Source organism: Pan troglodytes, chromosome 7, assembly GCF_028858775.2.
Source record: "Pan troglodytes isolate AG18354 chromosome 7, NHGRI_mPanTro3-v2.0_pri, whole genome shotgun sequence".
NCBI lineage: Eukaryota > Metazoa > Chordata > Mammalia > Primates > Hominidae > Pan > Pan troglodytes.
Window position 1 is genome coordinate 134,360,428 of NC_072405.2, and position 20,520 is coordinate 134,380,947.

General features: G+C 43.0%; 1 protein-coding gene and 1 long non-coding RNA gene across 4 annotated transcripts in view; one reads left to right on the forward strand and one right to left on the reverse strand.

Annotated features, from left to right (window-relative positions):
* Window positions 1-20,520, forward strand: part of FER1L6 (fer-1 like family member 6) — a 195,354-nt gene that overhangs the window by 101,318 nt on the left and 73,516 nt on the right. For both annotated transcript variants that reach the window (XM_054657466.2, XM_016959831.4), the window contains 3 exons: window positions 7,484-7,661; window positions 12,074-12,198; window positions 17,964-18,098. In XM_054657466.2, the coding sequence (XP_054513441.2) occupies window positions 7,484-7,661; window positions 12,074-12,198; window positions 17,964-18,098 (438 nt within the window). The remainder of the gene's footprint in view (window positions 1-7,483; window positions 7,662-12,073; window positions 12,199-17,963; window positions 18,099-20,520) is intronic.
* LOC134810692 (uncharacterized) overlaps window positions 18,152-20,520 on the reverse strand; it is a 125,743-nt gene continuing 123,374 nt past the window's right edge. For both annotated transcript variants that reach the window (XR_010159334.1, XR_010159333.1), the window contains exons 4-5: window positions 19,755-19,890; window positions 18,152-18,973 (exon numbers count right to left, since the gene is read on the reverse strand). This is a non-coding gene — a long non-coding RNA (uncharacterized LOC134810692). The remainder of the gene's footprint in view (window positions 18,974-19,754; window positions 19,891-20,520) is intronic.

Here is a 20,520-nt window from a genome sequence, read left to right on the forward strand (position 1 = left end):
TCAAGTGATTCCTCTGCTTTCCTTGGCCTCCCAAAGCACTGAGATTACAGACGAGAGCCATTGTGCCTAGCCTAAAATGGCTTTTAAACCCACTCCGGTAAAACTATAACTGAAAAACAAAGTTTTTCACCCAAGTCATTCACCACAATTATCAAGAATTCTTTAACTTTCTCCATTCAAAGAATGCTAAGGAGGCAAGAAATATTTATCTTAAAAATAGCAAAACACTTCAGAAGGCCCTGTGCTAAAAATACTAGAAAGGTGGTATAAAGTTACTCACTTCTAAATATTTTGATGTATCCTGGCACTATTTAAAATTAGAACAAAGAACAGCTGTCAAATAAAGTCAGAGGTTAGAAGAGTTGAGAATGCAGAACTTTTGCCCTGGAGCATTCATCATCTGAATATTATCTTCATCTGTAAGCCTTAGCTTATTTCTTTATTTGTATTTTCCTTTTGCCATTGGAATTGCTCTGGGCAGTAGCTTTCTGGATCTTGTTGAATCCAGTTATATAAACTCGATAAAATATCTTGATAAGATGATTCAGCGAGACCATTTTCATTCCTGTTTTGATTTTCACTCCTGACTTTAAGTCCGCTCTCACCCACCATCTCTCTTTATGCCCCTTTCTCTTCACTGAATGGGCAAGACCAGAAAAAGCAAAGGCTGCACCAGGGACACTGAGTATTCCCTCATCTGCCACTCACTCCAGTTTTTTAGCTGGGAAATAGGAAGTGAAGGTGGGCGGGGGCGGGGAGGGGAACATGGAATGTAAATCTCTAAACTCTCTAAGCTAAAGTTTCCTCAAGCTTTATTCTGTGGAGCTGCTGTTCTTTGAGTGGCTCTGTAAATGTTCCATGTTCAAATGCTTTTAAGAAGTTGCAGTTGTAACCTTGGAAACTCTTGCAGTGTCACAGTGCCCATTAACCAGTGGAAGATTCCAAGAAGTCCTGCAGTTGCGAAACAGCTTTAACTTTTTTATATTTTATTATTTTACTTTAAGTTCTGGGATACATGTGCACAATGTGCAGGTTTGTTACATAGGTTAACGTGTGCCATGGTGGTTTGCTGCACCTATCAACCTGTCATCTAGGTTTTAAGCCCTGCATGTATTAGGTATTTGTCCTAATGGTCTCCCTCCCCTTGTCCCCCATCCCCCGACAGGCCCCGGTGTGTGATGTTCCCGTCCACGTGTTCTCATTGTTCAACTCCCACTTATGAATGAGAACATGCAGTGTTTGGTTTTCTGTTCCTGTGTTAGTTTGCTGAGAATGGTGGCTTCCAGCTTCATCCATACCCCTGCAAAGGACATGATCTCATTCTTTTTTTATGGCTGCATAGTATTCCATGGAGTGTATGTGCCATGTTTTCTTTATCCAGTCTATCATTGATGGGCATTTGGGTTGGTTCTGTGTCTTTGCTATTGTGAACAGTGCCACAGTAAACATACGTATGCATGAGTCTTTATAGTAGAACGATTTATAATCCTTTGGGTATATAGACAGTAGTGGGATTGCTGGATCAAATGGTATTTCTGGTTCTAGATCCTTGAGGAATCGCCACACTGTCTTCCACAGTGGTTGAACTAATTTACACTTCCACCAACAGTGTTCCTATTTCTCCATAGCCTTGCCAGCATCTGTTGTTTCTTGACTTTTTTATAATTGTCTTTCTGACTGGTGTGAGATGGTATCTCACTGTGGTTTTGATTTGCATTTCTCTAAAGATCAGTGATGTTGAGTTTTTTCATGTTTGTTGGCTGTATAAATGTCTTCTTTTGAGAAGTGTGTATTTATGTCATTTGCCCTCTTTTTAATGGGGTTGTTTTTTTCTTGTAAATTTGTTTAAGTTATTTGTAAATTCTGGTATTAGACCTTTGTCAGATGGGTAGAATGCAAAAATTTTATCCCATTCTGTAGATTGCCTGTTTGCTCTGATGATAGTTTCTTTTGCTTTGCAGAAGCTCTTTAGTTTAATTAGATCTCATTTGTCAATTTCTGCTTTTGTTGCAGTTGCTTTTGGCATTTTCATCATAAAATATTTGCTCATGCCTATGTCCTGAATGGTATTGCCTAGGTTTTCTTCTAGGATTTTTATGGTTTTGGGTTTTACATTTAAGTCTTTAATCCATCTTGAGTTAATTTTTGTATAAGGTTTAAGGAAGGAGTCCAGTTTCAGTTTTTGGCATATGGCTAGCCAGTTTTCCCAGCACCATTTATTAAATAGGGAATTCTTTCCCCATTGCTTGTTTTTGTCAGGTTTGTCAAAGATCAGATGGTTGTAGATGTGTGGTGTTATTTCTGAGGTCTCTATTCTGTTCCATTGGTCTATATGTCTGTTTTGGTACCAGTACCGTGTGAAACATCTTTAACTTTTTAAGCCCACATTTGTCAAGCTTATGCATCCCGAATAACTATTTGTAAGCTTTAGGAAACTTCTCTTCCTGGGAACTATTAATACAGAGGAAACAAAGTGCCTCATCTGTAGTCACATGACTAAGTAATGGTTGATCAGTAACAGCAACGAAGGTTTTGCGGTCCCGGGTTGCATGATCTTCCTTTTTCTCTAATTTAAACATATTCATGATGCTACTAAAAATGATGGAACAGAATTTGCAGAACTCATCCCAACTCACCCCTCAAAAGTTCATGTTCATGATCCTCTCCTTTTAGTCTTATCCCCACTGTGCTCCTGATGGCTGGAAATGTGGAAATGGAAATTCATCACCAAAAGGAAACCCTTCCTAAGGAAGGAGCTAGATGCTCTCAGAGCCCAGAGGGTGGCGCTCAACCTTCCTCTTCTCCTTGTGTTAGCTCTGTGCTGAGTCCACTCCTCACTCCCATCGCCATCCCTATCCTACCTTCTCTCCACAACAGGGAGTCCATGTCCTGTTCTCCAGGTTCCAGCTTTCCATCTAGCTTTTCCTAGGATGCAGCAGGAAGTGATCACTAAATAGCACCTTTCTCTATCCTGCCACAGAGTAAAACCTCTACCACATAAACAAACCTCACTCTCACTAATACTGACCAACTCCAACACAGTTCATGTGAGTTACTACCTCTCTCTCTCCTTCTCTCACTTGCCAAGACTTCCTCTTCCTTTTGAGCTGGCTGTCTTGCACCAGGACCCCGTGGGAGGTGGGGAAGGCACAGGGGAGACTGAGCCTTTAGTATTCTGTCTCATGCAATATTTATATATGGATGATCACAGCTTTTTGATGCATTTTTGCATTCTTAATTGTTTTTCTCTGTTGTGTTTTCTTTTTTCCTACCTTTCCATGCTATTCTCAGAGGGAAATACCTTGCTGTGGTTGGTGAGGCTTCAGGGGCACATGAGAGAGGAAGGAGAGTGGGGAAGCAGGTGTAGGAGCCAAGGGAGAGCTTTCCCTTGGCCCTCTGAAGCTTCGCTGACAAATCAATTCACAAAAGGTAGATTAATAGGAGAAAAGGCGTACAAATTTATTTAATGTATATATTAAATATACAGATTAATATATGGGAGCCTTTACAAGGAAGATCCCAAAATAGGGGGAAATCATCCATTTTTATGCTTAGGTTCAACAAAGCATGGACGGACATGTAGAAATACGATTCAGTAAAAAGGGTATAATCTAATGCTAGTGGACTGAGTGGGGAAACAGCAAGGCCTGTCTGCCTAGCTGCTTCTTGGCCTCTCTGTAGCATTCTTTCCTTCTGGATGTGGAGTAGAACCCTCTCTGGAATGGGCTACAGTTACACAAGGTAGGTCAGATAATTTCTTTATGGCCAATTTTTACATAGAAAGGCAGAGGGAAAGTTAGAGTCATATTTTTAGGTTTTATAGCCAGCTTTGGGGAAATGGGGTTCTGGTTTCTTTGACCTGCACTAGGGAAGAGAGATTCTAGTTTCTATGGCTAACCTGGGGGTGAATGGGACTGAGAGATAAGAGGGCAAGAGGTCAGAGAAACACTTTTGCTTCTGAGGCTTTCATTTTTTCTGAGCCCCAGTTGAGGGAAGGCAGGGGCAGACATGTAACCAGGCTGAAAGTACACAAGAAATTAAAAATGGGATCCTGTTCCTGAAAGCACCTGGGAAGGTGCTCAATAATGTTGAATGAATCCAACTTAGATACTTAAGTGAGACACTGCATTATCTTGCCAGCAATTCCAATTTGCATATTTTTTTTAAATGTACAAGTTGCTAACTTTAGGAGTGCAGCAACAGTCTTTGTGGAACACTTTCACAAGACGTTAGCTGAGTCTTTGGTTTTAACCATGAGTTTAAACACCCATTTATTGTTCAGTAGCAGTAGAAATGAATGACGTTTTTTGTCATTGTTTTGTTTTACTTTAAGAAACACAAGGCCAGCCTGGCATGGTGGCTCATGCCTATAATCCCAGCACTTTGGGAGGCCGAGGTGGGTGGATCACCTGAGGTCAGGAGCTCAAGACCAGCCTGGCCAACATGGTGAAACCCTATCTCTACTAAAAATCCAAAAATTAGCTGGGTGTGGTGGCATATGTCTGCAATCCCAGGTACTTGGGAGGCTGAGGCATGAGAATTACTTGAACCCAGGAGGCAGAGGCTGCAGTGAGCTGAGATTGCACCACTGCACTCTAGCCTGGGTGACAGAGCAAGACTGTCTCAAAAAAAAAAAGAAAAGAAACACAGGCCCAGGCTCTGTGGCTCTTGCCTGTAATCCTAGCATTCTGGGAGGCCAAAGGGGGCAGATTGCTTTAGTCCAGGAGTTTGAGATGACCCTAGGCAACATGGTGAAACCCCATCTCTACCCCCCAAATAATCAATAAATACAAAACTATCCAGGCATGGTGGTGACTGCTCATGGTCCAAGCTACTTGAGAGGCTGAGGTGGGAGGATGGCTTGAGCCCAGGAGGCAGAGTTTGTAGTGAGCTGAGATTGTACCACGTCACTCCAGCTTGGGTGACAGAGCGTGACTCTATGGGGGCAGGGTGGGAGGGGGATAAAAAGAAAAGAAAACCCTGCAGAATCTCAGATTTGCTTTGTTTAGGGCAATGTAGCACACTAAGTTAAGAGCATTGCTGCACAAATACTTAAAACTGAGATCTGTAGACCAGCAGGATTAGCGTCCATCAGGAGAAATCAGATTCTCAAATTTTCCCAGAGACCAGTTGAATTTGAGTGTGCATTTTAACCAGATGCCCTGGCAATCCATATGCTCACAGTATTGTGTGAGGAGCATTGGCTGAGAGTCTGGGCTCTAACCCTGATAACCTATGATTTGGTGATAGCTTGCAGGCAATAGAACATTCTGTGTGAAGAGAGAAACATTAGACCAGGGCCTAGAATGATATAAGTGCTCAACATGTGTTAAATATTATTATTGTTAGAAAAGTAAATAAAGGATATTCACTCAACCTATATTTACCACATGCTTCCTGGGTGCCAAGAACTCTTTTAGGCACTGGGGACACGGCAGTGAAGCAACAGACAAAAATCCCTTTCTTTATGAATTGATGTCTTAGTGATGTCTACAAATGGCAGAGGGATTGCTTTTATTATAGGAAAATAATCTTAGGCTTTCAATACATATTAATTTTATTTTATAAATGTATTCCTCAATACATTTTGGCTATTATTATTAGAGAAGTGATAAGTTGAGGGTGATTTGTCTTATAATTTTGTAAATTACAGGTTGTAGAGTGGTTGCCTTTACCAACAACAAAATAAACTTACTTGATTTTTTTTTTTTTGAGCTCAACAAACACTGGCATCCTACTGCTTAAAGAATACAGTCCCAGCTCCTCCACATACTGAGCAAGATTCTTCAGCTTCATCTGTGTCATTCTCTGTCTAGCTCTTATGCTTACTGGTTGTGACTTCTTTCCTGAAAGCTCTTAGCATCATTCCTGGCACAGAGTAAGCACTTGCTAAATATTAGCTCATATTACCCAAATCTTTGTTCACACACTTTCCTCTCTTTCTGGGATCCAACTAAAGTGCCCATTAAAGCCCAGCTAAATATTTGAATCCTAAAGGAAGGATGGAAATCACTGCTGCTACTTCTCAGCTTCCTCAGTACTTTCTGTCTTTGCATTTGAGTAGGTGAAGGTAAGTGGCCAAGTGGAGTGGCCTCTTTGTGAGCCCTGGAGGGAGGGCCAGGACTGAGTCTTCTGGCCCCACTCCCTCAGCAAGGGCCTAGCAGCACTGGCAGTAGTTGCTAAGCTGAGTTGCTCAAAATCCATTTGTGGAACCTGCAGAGCACAATAGAAAGGCAAACAGCCATGCTCAATTTCGGATTCAGAGACTCTCCATGGGGTCCTTGGAAATTGTCAGAGCAAGTTGTGGCCTTTCATAATAGGATTTTGTGACTCTCAATGGAAAGGAAGTGATGTTAAAAAAAAAAAAGAAGAAGAAGAAGAAGAAAATTACTGACAGGAAATTCTAAGAAACACCAGGAAGAGGAACTTAGAAGAAGAGTTGACAACATTTTGAGAGGTAGCAGCTAAGTGCCATAGGTTACTCTCAGAATGATAGCCTTGCTGGCAACAGCCAAGACTGGGGCCTGGGACTCCTTAGAGGGGTAAGGGAGTACCCTTATCCTGGTGACTGAGAAATAAAGGAGCCACACTGCCTACATTTTGTCTTTAGATTCTGAGAATACATGCACCCCTATGCAGGCATATACACACATATACCTAAGTACATGCACACACAGTCATATGTACACACATACATGTGGACATGCACACACTCCCTGTGCATACTAATACTACCCCACTCATACAGACAGAAACATAGAAATTAAAGCAAACATAAATAAAAATACAAATCTGAGCACATTCAAAAGAGAGAGAGCAGAGCAGTAAGGGAATCTGAGACCACACTGCATGAGGAAGCGGTGAAGGTGTTTAGCCAGGAAGAAAGTGCATGGCAGGCCAGGTAGATTCTTCTAAGTCATAGAGTCCTGACTTGCGGAAGAAGTACTGATTCTTCTACATGAAACAGAGAGGTAAAAAGTCAGGTTGGAACTCCAGACAGTTGGAAGTTCCAGGAAGAAGATTTCAGCTCAGAGTGACAGTCAGGCTATGGGGTTCAGAGTCTAGAGTCTAAATTTGGAATCATCTCTTTTATTTTTGACTTTCGTCTCTGTCACTTAAAAACTGAGCCATCGCAGGCAACTTACTTTATCTCTCTGAGCCTGTGTTTCCCCATTTATCAAATGGTGGCAATAAACACACCTACTACCTATTAAGTTTAAATGACCCACGGCTTGGAAGAGCTTATGACAGTGCAGGTTTAAGCTTTAGGTCCCACTAGACCTGGATCTTCCTCTGGAGATATGGAGTTGTGCATCAAGGCAATTGGGGCCATTGCCTTTATTTTGATTTAAGAGGAGCTCTTGAGAACTGCTCTCTGAACATACTTCCAGATGTGTCTCCAGGAAGGACTTCTTTTCTCAAAAGGGGAGGCCTATAATTATCTCCTACTAACAAGTCAGTCTTTTTTGTAACCTTTCTCCAGCCTCCTGGGAAACGACCAGCTGGTTGGTCTGTGCAAGCAAAAGTCGACGTGTACCTGTGGCTGGGCTCCATCAAGCATGCCAGTGCCATTTTGGACAACTTGCCAGTAGGCTATGAAGCAGAAATGTCCTCCAAAGGGGCTGGCACCAATCACCCCCCATCTAACCTGCTCTACCAAGGTAGGGTCCCCACTGGGCAAAGAGGGTCATTCGAGGTCTCAGGTGGTCTTCTGAAAAGATAATAAGGAGGGCAGCATGCATGAGTTTTTTGCACATTATTTTAGGGCCAACTTATTGGTCTTCTTAAGTACAGTTTCTAAGTGTTCTACCTTACCTTCCATTGTCCCATCTAAAAAGAGTAAAATCATTGAACACATCCGGAATAAACACTTATGTTTCTCTGTTAATAGAGAGGAAGTAATTTGAGTTTCTTTGTAGGCAGATTATGTAGGTTGAGTTCGCGTTTTAAGCAAAAAATGTCAGAATGTCAATAAGTTCTTCTGCTTACATGATCTGTGGAATGAAGGCAGATTTTACTTTTATGTGGCATTGGAGTTTTGACATATCAACAGCAGATATTCACATTTCCTAGTAGTAACCCAGTGGAGACTGGTATCAGTAGGTTCACACATATTTCTCCAGCTTGGTTCTTGGCTCAGCTGCTTTTAAAATTCAGCATGCTTTATGGAATCCTTTTTCTATGTAGTTATTTTCTGTAAGTGCCATCATGTTTATGTTTTGATACATTTTTGAGTTTTATTATAAATATTCCTTACACTTGCATTTTGCTTTCTGCTTCCAAATTACTTCCATTTATGTTATCTCTTGCTGCTGAGTTCAGATAAAGCAGCCTGCAGTTTTACCTTCATTTCTGCTGAAGTTGAGTTTTGGGTTGAGCCAATGTTGGAAACACTGGAGAATTTTCTGTAGAGTCAGGTCTTCTCTGTGGCCCAAGGCTCCTCTGATGTTGGTTGAACCTAGACTGCCAGTGGAATCAAAGTTGCTCAATAGTCAGAGAATACAAGGTTCTGGAAATACATATCCAATGGTTCAGCTCATGGTTTCTGTACCCGATATAAATGCATAAGAGCATTGTCTTTGGAAAATGCATAATACCACATGCCAAGCATTGTGCCTTACACTTTATGCATAAGATCTCATTGACTTCTCAAATCAACCCTGGGAAGACTCTTCATCTTTCAGATGAAGAAAATTATGTAGCAAAGATGCTTAAAAATTGCCCAAGGATACATAGCTAGTAAATTATGGGGAAAAAAATGTCTCCAAACCCTGCTTTCTTTCTACTGTCTTCCACCATACCTTGAGAGAGTTTTCATCTTTGGGTAAAAAACATCCACATTAACTTGATAGGAAAAAATAGGAACCTAACTTGGCTTCCTATTTTTATCGACTATCTCTAGAGACCCAAGGACCTGGATGTGATTGCTATCCCAGCTACTAACAATTCAGAGAAGAGGAAAGACTTTTCCCAGTGCTTTCTGATCCTCTGCAGTGTGTTTTCATAGAGTGACCTAATAAACTTTTCCTGCTGTGCACTGGCATTGATGGCTTTGGCTGCCTTCCACACCTACTGGAGAATTTTGTGCTCCAGAAAATACCTGTTCAGCAAATAATTAGTTTGCACCTATATACGTAAGGCATGGTGGAAAAACTAGTGGGTGACGTAGAGATGAGTGAGAGGTGATTCTGGCCCTCAAGTGGGGATAACAGACACATCTCTCATAACCACAAGTAAAAAGCAAGCCATAGCACAAGAGGTGTACCAATAGAGTGTGAGGAGGGTGACTAGATTAGTCCCAGGAAAATAACTAGTAAGACTCAAGGTTTCAGAAAAATGAAAACTCACACTGAGTAAATGGTGCTCTCTGGTGTTGTGCAGTGCACAGCTTGTGTGGCTGCCATTGGGAGTTCTGCTAAAATTACAGGGTTAGCCATTTCGAGGGCAGCTGATGAACATTTTCATCAGATGAACCATTTCCAAGTTCACTGTCAGCTGAGAAATTTGCCAAACTATGTAGCATGCTAAGGAACACATGGGCCATCTCTAGAAACACTCCTGTCGGGAAATCCCTGTGCCATCTGCTGAACATTCCATCATTTACTGTTGCCATTTTAAGGGGCTCCCTTGCCAGCAGGGCCCAGCCCGTTTTGTGAGGGTTTATTGGTGTATGTGGCAGTGGGGACAGAGGGACAGTGGGGACAGACTTAGAATTGAGTCCAAAGGAATCACTTCTCTGGTTCTCCCTGCCTTGACAGAGTGTGGAGAACTTTCACTGCAAATACCTGGACTTAACTGGGAAGTGTGCAGAGCTCAAGTTTCCAAATCCTTTGCAGGATTAGAGTGGGTCCGATATGGTTGCTGTGTTCTCAGGCTCCATATTGGTCCCCATGCAGCCAGACAGTGGCATGGGGTGGAGGGTAGAGGGACAGAAACGTGTGTGAGCCTCAAGACAATCAAGTAAGGAGTTGTCTTTGGCACCCCCTGCCTTTCCTGTCCCTCCTCACCCTGCCAATCAGGGGTCAAGGCCTATAGCAACCAGGGCCGCCATGTCCCTCCCACCCCCTCATTTCCATCCCCTCCAGCAGTGCCTAAACTCTGGTCCTTAAACTTCTGGCCTAGAGGGGGCGTTGTTGTCTCCTTGTTGGTTCTCCTCCCTGACACCTCTTCTGTCCATGGCTAGCTTGACTCAGTTTTATCGTCCTGAGGCTTTGCTCTGCTAGCACCAGCTCCTGTGCACAGACTTTCAAGAGTTTCCGATTGCCTCGTTCAGGCCTCCTAGGTCCTCAGTGATACGACTACAGCTGTCTGTGTCCCTAGACTCTAGATAAACTGGACTACATTCTTGCCCCATGTGGCCTGGTGTTTTTGACCCTGTCTTGACTCATCCTGCACCAGTGTCTTGGCACCTCCATCTCTGTCTCTCAAATGTTACCATCCTTTAGGGTTCTGCTCAAAGGGCAGCACCACCTCCGCTATGGTCTGCCCCTTTTTCTTTGAGTGTGCTTTGGCGAATGTGAATGATTCCTTTGCGTGCACATATTCTTATTTTACATGAATAGTACCCTATCTCACTAAGCACTTAGATTCTTGAGATCCATCCATTTTGCCATGTGTACCTCTAATTCGTTGCCCCTAACTGCTTTCCCAAACTTCCTGACATTTTTCCTGTGCACTACCCCAGTGATGGACACACAGGTTGCTTCCAGGTGCTCACCACAGGCTCACATTGCAATGAGCAATAGTAACAACACTCCAGCCTCTTCAGCGCACTTTTAGAGTTCTTCCCATGGGCCAGGCACCATTCTCAGCCCTTCAGTTCTCTTCAATAACCCTATGAGGAACTATTATTACTTCCATTTTACAAATAAGGAAATAAAGGCACACTAATAAAGGATTAGTAGCCATGTACAAGTCCCCATATGGATCTGTGTGAGACAAGTGTAGGGATGGCATTGTAGGGGGTGGGGGAGTTCACAGGGTATTTGTACCCTTAATTTAACTAAGTAGAGTTATTCAAATTAGTCCACAAGAGCTTCTGTATACCACTCCCCAAGTCTGCACAAAAACAGACACACTGAACACCGTGGCTTTGGGGGAGTCCGCGAAATGGGAGTGGGTAAAGAAGTAAAAAGGGATAAGTGAATATAAAAACCAAGAGGCGCCCTGCAAGGGGCAGTGATCAGAAAGTATCATGGACCAAGGATTGTGATGAACTCAACTCTTACTTGAGGTTTCCCCACTGAACCCTGAGCTGCCCCAACCTGAGGCCTCCTATCCCAGCACACAGTGTGCTCACTCCTGTCCTTTACCCCCTGTGTCCCTTGCCAGCATTCTCACAGGACACTTATCCCTGACCCCCTGCCTGTGATGTGGGTGCTTGTCTTATCTTCTGCCTTCTCCCAGGAGCTCTCCAGGGGCAGGGACTGTCTTAGTTACCACAGAATCCTCAGAGATCAAGACTGCACACAGTAGGTGCTCAGAATGACCCTGGCGGGCTGAATGGAAAATGAGTGGATGACTTGAGACATATATTGTGTTTATTGAAGTGAAAACTATGTGGAGCAGCCCCTTTCACACACACGCACACACCCACACATGCCCACATGCACACACATGCACACACTCATGCCTGTATAAACAGGAGAATTACTGGGGAGTAAAATGTGGTATTTTAGAAAGAGAAGAGGATTTTAGAATCAGAAATAAAATCGATGCTCTGGCATGGGTTAATTGTGCAAACTTTTGAAAGTCTTTTAACCTGGTTGTGGGCCATTTTTCCTCATCCATAAAGTGGAGAGCATGCTATTTCGCATGGTTTTAGTGAAGAATAAGACACATAACCTGGTGAAAGCACGAAGGAAGATGCCTGGGTTCAAAGTACCCCATAAATATCACCTCTTCCCTTTCTTCAGGGCTTCCATTCCTGTCTCAGAGGAGGGTGGATGTGGTTGGTGGTCTCCTTTTGTCTGTCTGTGGATACATAGATGGACATCACACACAGACACACATGTGCACACACTGTTCTTGAAAAGCCCACTAACACCTGCCCCCTTCCATGATTTGTCCACAGAACAGCATGTTTTTCAGCTGAGGGCTCACATGTACCAAGCCCGGGGCCTCATCGCAGCTGACAGCAATGGACTTTCAGACCCTTTTGCCAAAGTCACGTTCCTTTCTCACTGCCAGACAACAAAGGTAACCAGGGTAACCAAGACAGCCTGCTTCTTTCCTGCAGCCTGCAACTGACCCACAGAAGATCCCAGGAAAGAAACAATGGGGGCATGTTGCAAATACCTGCATCTTTGGGTGTGTAGGTGTTTCAGACTGAAAAGCGAATATGTGCCCAGAAGGACTGGTGTGGGGAAGGTCTATTGTTTCAGTGTGATTCATTGTCCTAGGGCAAAGGACAATGAAGGCGAAGGAAGGCTGGGAGAAAAACAGGAGTGAGGAGGAGAAGGCTAAAGTGCCAGGCACGAGGCCAAGTGCAGTGGGGAAGGAGCAAATGAGGAAACAGCACAGATCAACCTGCAGGAGGTTTATGATCCAATCATTATGAAGGGGTCTCAGTGGGGAGAAACATTTTCCAGTTTTGTGGTCAAGATGCGCTAGACTTTGCACTCACCAGCTGGGGAGCTTTGCATGCTTTTAACATCTTTATGCTTCACAGTCCCCCTCCTCTGGAAAATAATACTTCATAATGGATATTGTGAGTATTAAGGGAGATGGGTTGTCTTAATCCATTTAGCATTGCTTATAACAGAATACCTGAAACTGGGTAATTTCTAAAGAAAAGGAATTTATTTTTTACAGTTATGGAGGCTGGAGGTCCAAGGTTGAGGAGCCGTATCTGATGAGGGCCTTCTTGCTGGTGGGACCCTGCAGGTTCCGAGGCAGCACAGGGCATCACGTGGGAAGGGGGTGGAGCATGCTAATATGCTCGCTCAGGCCTCTCTTCCTCTTCTTCTGAAGCCACCAGTTCCCCTCCCATGACAGCCTATTAATCATAGATTAATCCATTTGTGAAGGCAGATCCTTTATGACCCAAACACCTCCTAAAGGCCCCGCCTCTCAATACTGTGACATTAGGGATTAAATTTCAACATGAGTTTTGGAAAAGACAAATATGCAAATCATAGTATGGGTCTGTGCCTGTTTCCTCTGTCTTTCTCCCTATCCTATACAACTAGTACTAAAATGTGAAAGGATTCCTAATGAGCAAAAATCCAGTAGGATGCTTTTCTCATTAGATTCTGTTCTTTAAACATTTATTCTGTTCTCTGATTTGTGCTTTGAAAAGAGGAAAACTCAGTAAAGAATTGCCCATCTCAGGGAGTTAAGCACCATGGGTTAGCACACACAGTGCCCTAAGGTTACTTTCTAGCTCATCTCCTCTTCGGCTGCATGTCTTTGGGCAAGTAACACAACTCACTAAACCTCAGGTTTGTCATTTTAAGATGGGACTGTCATGAAGAAGCAGATATTTAAGTTTATAAAATGATTGATAAATGCTGGCCATGACATTGGCTGATGTTGAGAGGGCTAACATTGTTCTCCAGGGCAAAGCCCATGACCTGGATGATAGAGTAGACTGCATTTTGATTTATGACTCGCACACTGACAGCGTGATGTGAACCAGCCTCACGTTCATTGAACCAGTGCCTGTCGGGTGCTGGCTTTTTGCCAGGCCACATGCTGGGCTCTGGAGGATGAGAGGAACCAGACTCTGCTCCAGTGTAATATGCAATCCAGGCATGGATGCAGGCCTCATGACACACGAGTCACTACACTATGATAAGCCTCAGGGTGCAGGGCTGTACAGAGTCCTACAAGAGCCAGGTAGAGAAAGGGTTAGTTCTACCTGGGGGAGAAGTCAGGAGACACCTCAGAAGGAAGGTGACTTCATCCTCATTCAGTGACTGAGCATAAAAATGAGAAGACAACAGACTGCTTTCTCTTTCCTGTGTTTTGAGAGTTAGTATAGAGCATGGTGATGATGAGTATAGACTCTGGAGCTGCACTGTCTGGGTCAAAATCCATGCTCTTCCATTTATCAGCTGTGTGACTCTAAACAAACCTCTGTTTGTGCCTCAATTTCTTTATCTGTGAAATAGGGATGATAACCTTGTACATTCCTTCCAGAGGATAAAATACCCAGGACAGTACCTTGCTTAAAACTAAGGCCTATGTGACTGCTTGTTGTTGTTGTAATTGAGGCTTCCTTCCTACAGCAAGGGAGTTCTCATAGGATGGACCCCTGGAGCCCTCCTCCACCTGCCACAACACTGTGGAATTCCAGGGCCTTAGTGAAGTACAGGATTTGGACTAAATCCTTGGTCTGCTGTGTAATTATCCTTGTATTTGGTATCTCCATACAGCATCTTCATTTGATTTACATCCATATCTCAAAGGAACAGATGGCTTTTATTTGTCAAATAATTATTTGAAAGGGAAAATAGGTTCTGTTGAGTTCTGGACTCTGTCTCCATAACTTTAAGCCAAGTACCTCATTTTTGTTAATAATAATAGCTGCTATTTACTAAAAGCTCCCCACGTGCTGGGCACAATGCTTAGCATTTTATATGCATCATTATATGCTACATCTCACTGCAGCCCAAAGCTGGATGTTATTAGTGTCTTCATTCTACAGATGAGGAAGGTAAGGCTTGGAAGTGATATAGCTAGAAGATGGTGGAGCCAAGATAGAAACCCAGGTTTGTCCAATTCCAGAGTCACTTTGCTTAACCACTCCACTTCCATTTTCATAAGAAAGGGTACCAATTTCCCTCTCCTGTTTCACTTCTGCGCTAACACAGAGGGACTTGTCTGCAGGTGACATGCCCCCTTTATGTATTTTTAATGATGAGGAAAGCTGAACCTGGGCCCCTGCAGTCATAGCCGAGTGCCACTGTTCAGCTGGTAGCACTCACCTGACCACACGGGGCTCAGGGAGAAAAAGCCTCCGAAGGCTGTTCCTGAAAAACCAGTGCTTTATAAAGTGACTTAATGGAATGAAGTATTTCAAAGAGGGGAATCCAGTCATTCCCAACATCACTGGGGATATATGGGACATAGAAATCTTGTGATTGAAATACAAAGGGAAGGAGAGAAAGCTCCGACAGAGAAAGGCTTCTGGGATGAAAGAGGGAAACAGACTAAGTGGCTAAGAGGGAGCATTAGAGGAGAAGGGGAGGAAATCTTAGAGGGTGAAGCACGGAACCTGCCATTTGCAACAACCAGGCTGGGGCTTAGTCCTGAGGACGTGAATGGTCTCTTACCCCAGTGCACCAAGGCTGCCATGTGGCAGGCGTTCAGTAAATGTTTACTCATTTATAAAAGAATATGGGCTGGGATCGGGTAGGATGGGTAACAAGCAATTATTGAGCACCTGATGTGTGCCAAGCACTTAATATTCTTGGACAATGCTCATAACTCCGCAGGGTAGGTGCTAACCCCATTTAAATGAGGAAAACTAAGGTTTGGAGGGTTAATATCCAACGTGCCCAAGTCCAACATCAGGTAGGTAATGAAACTAGAATTTCCCTCCAGAGTTATTTGATTCTAAAGCTATACTCTGTCCATGACAGCTGGCTCCGTCATCAAAATGTTAGCTAAGTGCTACCATAACTTCCAGATAATGTCATTTAACTCAGTTACAATGCATAACTCTTTAAGAAAGCCCTTAAGAAATGAGGCGAATTATAGGCACCTTGGCAGAGTATTTTATCCTCTGGAAGGAATGTACAAGGTTACCATCCCTATTTCACAGATAAAGAAATTGAGGCACAAAGAGAGGTTTGTTTAAAGTCACATGGCTGATAAATGGAAGAGCGTGGATTTCGACCCAGGCAGTGCAGCTCCAGAGTCTATATTCATCATCACCACGCTCCATACTAACTCTCAAAACATAGTAAAGAGAAAGTAGTCTGTTGTCTTCTCATTTTTATGCTCAGTCACTGAATGAGGACGAAGTTACCTTCTTTCTGAGGTAGGTAGGAGAATGTATGTTTGTTTGGGTGAACCTTTTAGTACCTCCTGGAGGTGGTCATGCAGTCCTTTTACTCATGGGAGCAACTCCAAGGACAGGTCGATACACACTTATTCATGCAAATAGCTATTGAGCATCTGCTATGCACAGAGTGCTGTGTTAGTGTCTAATACTGTGCCTAGCACATTGTAGGTCCTGAATCCTATATTTATATAATGAATGAGTGAATGAACAAATGCTGGTCTCTGGAATCTTATTAAGTGGTATTTACAGCCCAGTGCCAAAGAAGATACCAAAATATTTCTATAGGAAAGATGCTGTGAAGATCACAAATTGCTTTGGTATTACGCTGTGAAGTGCATGCTACAAGACACATCACATTTCTATTTTGAAAAGCATCATAAAAACACAGTTCTTTGTGATGTCATTGACACAGGGTAACTTTGCATTGCAGCTTTTTAACTTCTGTTATTAGTTGGTTGAAGTCATTCATTTCCTATTGGAAAAGTTAGATTTTCTCTGAAACGTTTAAAATCTTGTTGTGTCTCAGACATAAAGTACCCTAAAAGTGAAAAAGCAAGAAGAGAAGGAAATTGTGAAAATGCACAATATTTTTATGACCCACATAAAGAAGAGCAATAAAAATATTCCTTTGTGACCACAGGGCAAATGACTTAATGCTGTGACTAGAAATGACTCGATGTAAAATGCTGAGATGACAGTTGATACGAGTTTTGGAGTCCAGGCCAGGTCTCTGTCCAGACTTCCCTCCTAGATTGAACAGTGACAGACAAAGGCACAGTTCGGAAACTTCCCCTGGACCCAGCGGCTGCTGTGATACATTCACCTATGAAATCACTCATTTGCCTGGAAGAGAAAGAAATGTGGTTTTGAACTCTTTCCAGGACTAGTCTCCTGCATTAATGGAATAGCTTCTGCCCAGGTGCAGAGTCCACTTGCCCTGCAAACAACTCCAGTCTTCGGCTGTGTGAAATTGGCAGGTTTCCAAACATCCAATTAAATAGAGAAGAAAATGCAAGACCAAATATGCCCTCCCTTCTGAGGGCACCACTTAAATGGCCTAGGAGGGGGCTGTAAGCCACTTCTAGGCAAGATGCTCATGGTCTGAGGGCAATTATGCAGATTATTATCCTCTGTATCCATTGACTGCTCCATCTGTATAATGGTACAGTCTACTATCAGTGTAAGAAAGTTGTCATGCAAAATGGTGAGAGCAGTTTTGAAAACCTTGATCTATTTAATTCAGTCAATAACCACAAAACAGTAGAATTCCACATAAGGAATATTAGGTAAAATACCCAACTTCAGGATATTTGATGACAAAATTTTATTTGCTCCTAAGTCAAGAATCATGTAATCTCCCCAATCCTCCGTGTTCTCATTCATAAAATGGGGATAATATTAGCATCTACATGGCGAGAGTGGGTGAGGTTAGCAACCTGCCTGGGCTTTGCTGCCAGATGGTCCAGGTGGAACCTCAGTTCTGCCACTTGCTGGCTCTGGACAAGTAAGCCTCAGTTTCCTGATCTGTAAAATGTGTGTAAATAACTGAACCTACCTCCCAGAATTATTGTGAGGGTTGAATGAGACAGTGCATGTGAAATTCAGTGCCCAGCACACCATAAATGCTCAAAAAAGTGGCTAGTGTTATCATTGGCACTACTGTGAGGACTGAGCTGAAAGTATGTATGCAAAGAGGGTGTTAAACATGTAGGGGCTCTGCTCATGAAACTTAAGAATGTACGCTTCTCCACGGTTGGGAGTCTTTGTGTTCCCTAGCATTCTTTAGTACATAGTAGCTGCTCAGTTTACATAGTCACTTGAATATTGAATGGTGAGCAATCACAATGATGATGTGTTCTCTTTCCCCTGTATAAGTATTTGATGAATGAACCTTAGAGACCCTATAACTCAATTGAATGATCTTTTGCTTTTCTTTGGTCCCTCCTTCCAGATAATCTCCCAGACCCTCTCTCCGACCTGGAACCAGATGCTGCTGTTCAATGATTTGGTGCTGCACGGAGATGTGAAGGAGCTGGCAGAGTCCCCGCCCTTAGTGGTGGTGGAGCTGTATGACAGCGACGCTGTGGTGAGTGTCCCCCTGGGCCAGCGCTGACCACACCTCATAAAAAATGCCACGTTGAACTCACTTACTTTATTTTAAAGTAAATAAAGTCCTGACGCTGTGAGTGGTGAGAACACTAGATGTACCTAGAGGCAAACTTGACCTCTGAAAACAGTTCACAGAACCAAAAAGATTGGTGATGATCATTTGCTTTACTAAAAGAGTTTTTCACTGACTTCCATTTAAATGGCAATTAAAATTGGATCTGGTTTACAGAACGTCAGTCTACACACTTCTTCAGGAATGTGATACTTGTATAAAGCAACCTGCAACTGTACCCAGCCTCCAGCTAATTCCAGGTCCTATTGCTGTCTAATAAAAATGTCCATGCTTTTTGGAGACAGGAGGTTTTTACTGATCTCCCCTGGCTGAAAAGAAATGGATGGGTATTTTCTCAGCCTTTCTGTGTTTCTTTCTCTCTTGCTTGCTGCTTCGACGCCTTTCACAACACATTCATCTCTATCCCTTTTCTTTTATGATGTAAACCAAACCTCTTGTTCTCCAAAGACGTTTGTGTGCTGAACCCTTGGATAGAGTCAAAAGCTTACTGGAGGATTTTTTTAACTTACAGAAATATTCTTTTCTTAAATTAGGTAGTCTAAAATGAAAGGAAAGGGTTTGTTTCTTTATTTAATATCTCTACCTCCTCATGAGGTTGCAGAAGCACAAATATATTAAGTAAAACAGTAGTTCCAGGAAGCCTGCCTAAAGCTTCCCCACCTCCTCGCAGTACTCCTGACAGCCCCTGTCTTTGGGTCAAGGTCAGGAGGGAATCAAGAAGTGAGCATCACAGAAGGGGAGCAGAGACCATGGAGACCATGAAGTTCCCATCTTGCTTCCTAGAGGAGGAAACAGACACAGAAAGCTCAAATACCTTCTTTAAAGCCATAGCTGGTTGGAGGCTGAACCAGGTCCCCTGTGCCCACTTTTGCCTGTACAGGTGGTGGAGGCTAGTGTAGCAGTCTATACATCCACATTCTAGCCCTCCAAGCCACTCCCTCCCTCTGGGCCCCATTCCCCTATCTATAAATTGGGGATAGATGTGTATATTTATGGAAGAGGATTTCTACTATTTAGCATGTAGTATAGATGTTCTGTAGGGAAGACCACAAAATCATTACCTTTTCAATTTTGTTCTTAACAACATGCTTTCAATTGTTAGTGTTTATTTTCTATGCAGAAAACAATAAATAGCAGTAGAGCGTCTTTGAACACTCTACTAGGAAAAATCAGGTGACAGCAAACATTCCAAAGATCTGCAGGGCAGGGCACCATTGTGGTTGGGAGCACAAACTTTGGAGCCAGGCAGCCTTCAGTTTGAGCTCTCACATCTGCTACTTTCTAGCTCTATGCCCTTGGGCCAGCTGCTCAACCTCTGAACGCCTCATGCCTAAAAAAGAGTTAAAAATAATACCTTTCTATAGGATCATGAGGACTAAAGGAATGTTGTATAGGCTTTGCATAGTGACTGGTATACAAGTGCCCAATACGTAGTAATGATGAAGATGATTGATATGTTTAAGTGATGAGGGAGTCCTGCCCTATTTTTCTTGGTAGTAAAAAAGGATATTAAAATATTTTTGTATGTTTGTATGTAGGCCATAGTCCTGTTACACTAACCTGCTGGGCTGGCTGTGTTTCCCTTTGTTGTCCCATTGCTTTCCATTTCCCTTCCAGATCTCCATTCAGTAATGGCTTTTTCTGGCCCAACCCTAAGTCAGCCCTTTATGGAGAAATTCAGCTGACATTATTGACTCTAAAGGGAAAAAGAAATGTGGGAGAGAAAGGAATATGAAAATATGCACTTTGCTCCCAGAGAAATACATGTAGACATGCAAAAACTTTTGTTCACCCTTGTGCACTGCAGCTAAACAGGGCCCAAAATATGGTGATGCTCAGATTAACAGAATCAGAATCTGCTGGACCCATGCTTCCAGTCTAGAACCTTACCTCATTTCCCAATGGCCTCATAAGAATCTGCTGGTTCCGGAATAAATGAGTTTATATTTGGAAAATTGGTTGCTTGGGCTATGTTTACTCTTTTGTTTCCAGGGCTAATTTGAATTAACCATTCCCAGCTGGGTTAATGAACAAATTGTTAGGCAGATCACTGATTTCCTAGCCAGCTGCCCTAACTCCACCCATCCCCAAAACAGGTCTGTCTCCACTAGTGGACACCAGCAGGCAGCTTTGTTTTCAAGTGTGGTTGAACAAAAGCCTGGTTTCCACCTCAACCAAGTTTCCTTCTACAGCTGGGGTTGCACATATTGCTTCAGGAGTCCAGAGACAATGAAGCAGTGTGACTGCTAAAACCCAGCCTCAGCCAAAAAGAGCAAGGGCACTGACCTTGGATGGCAGAGGTCCAACAGCTTTCACTCAACCAGCA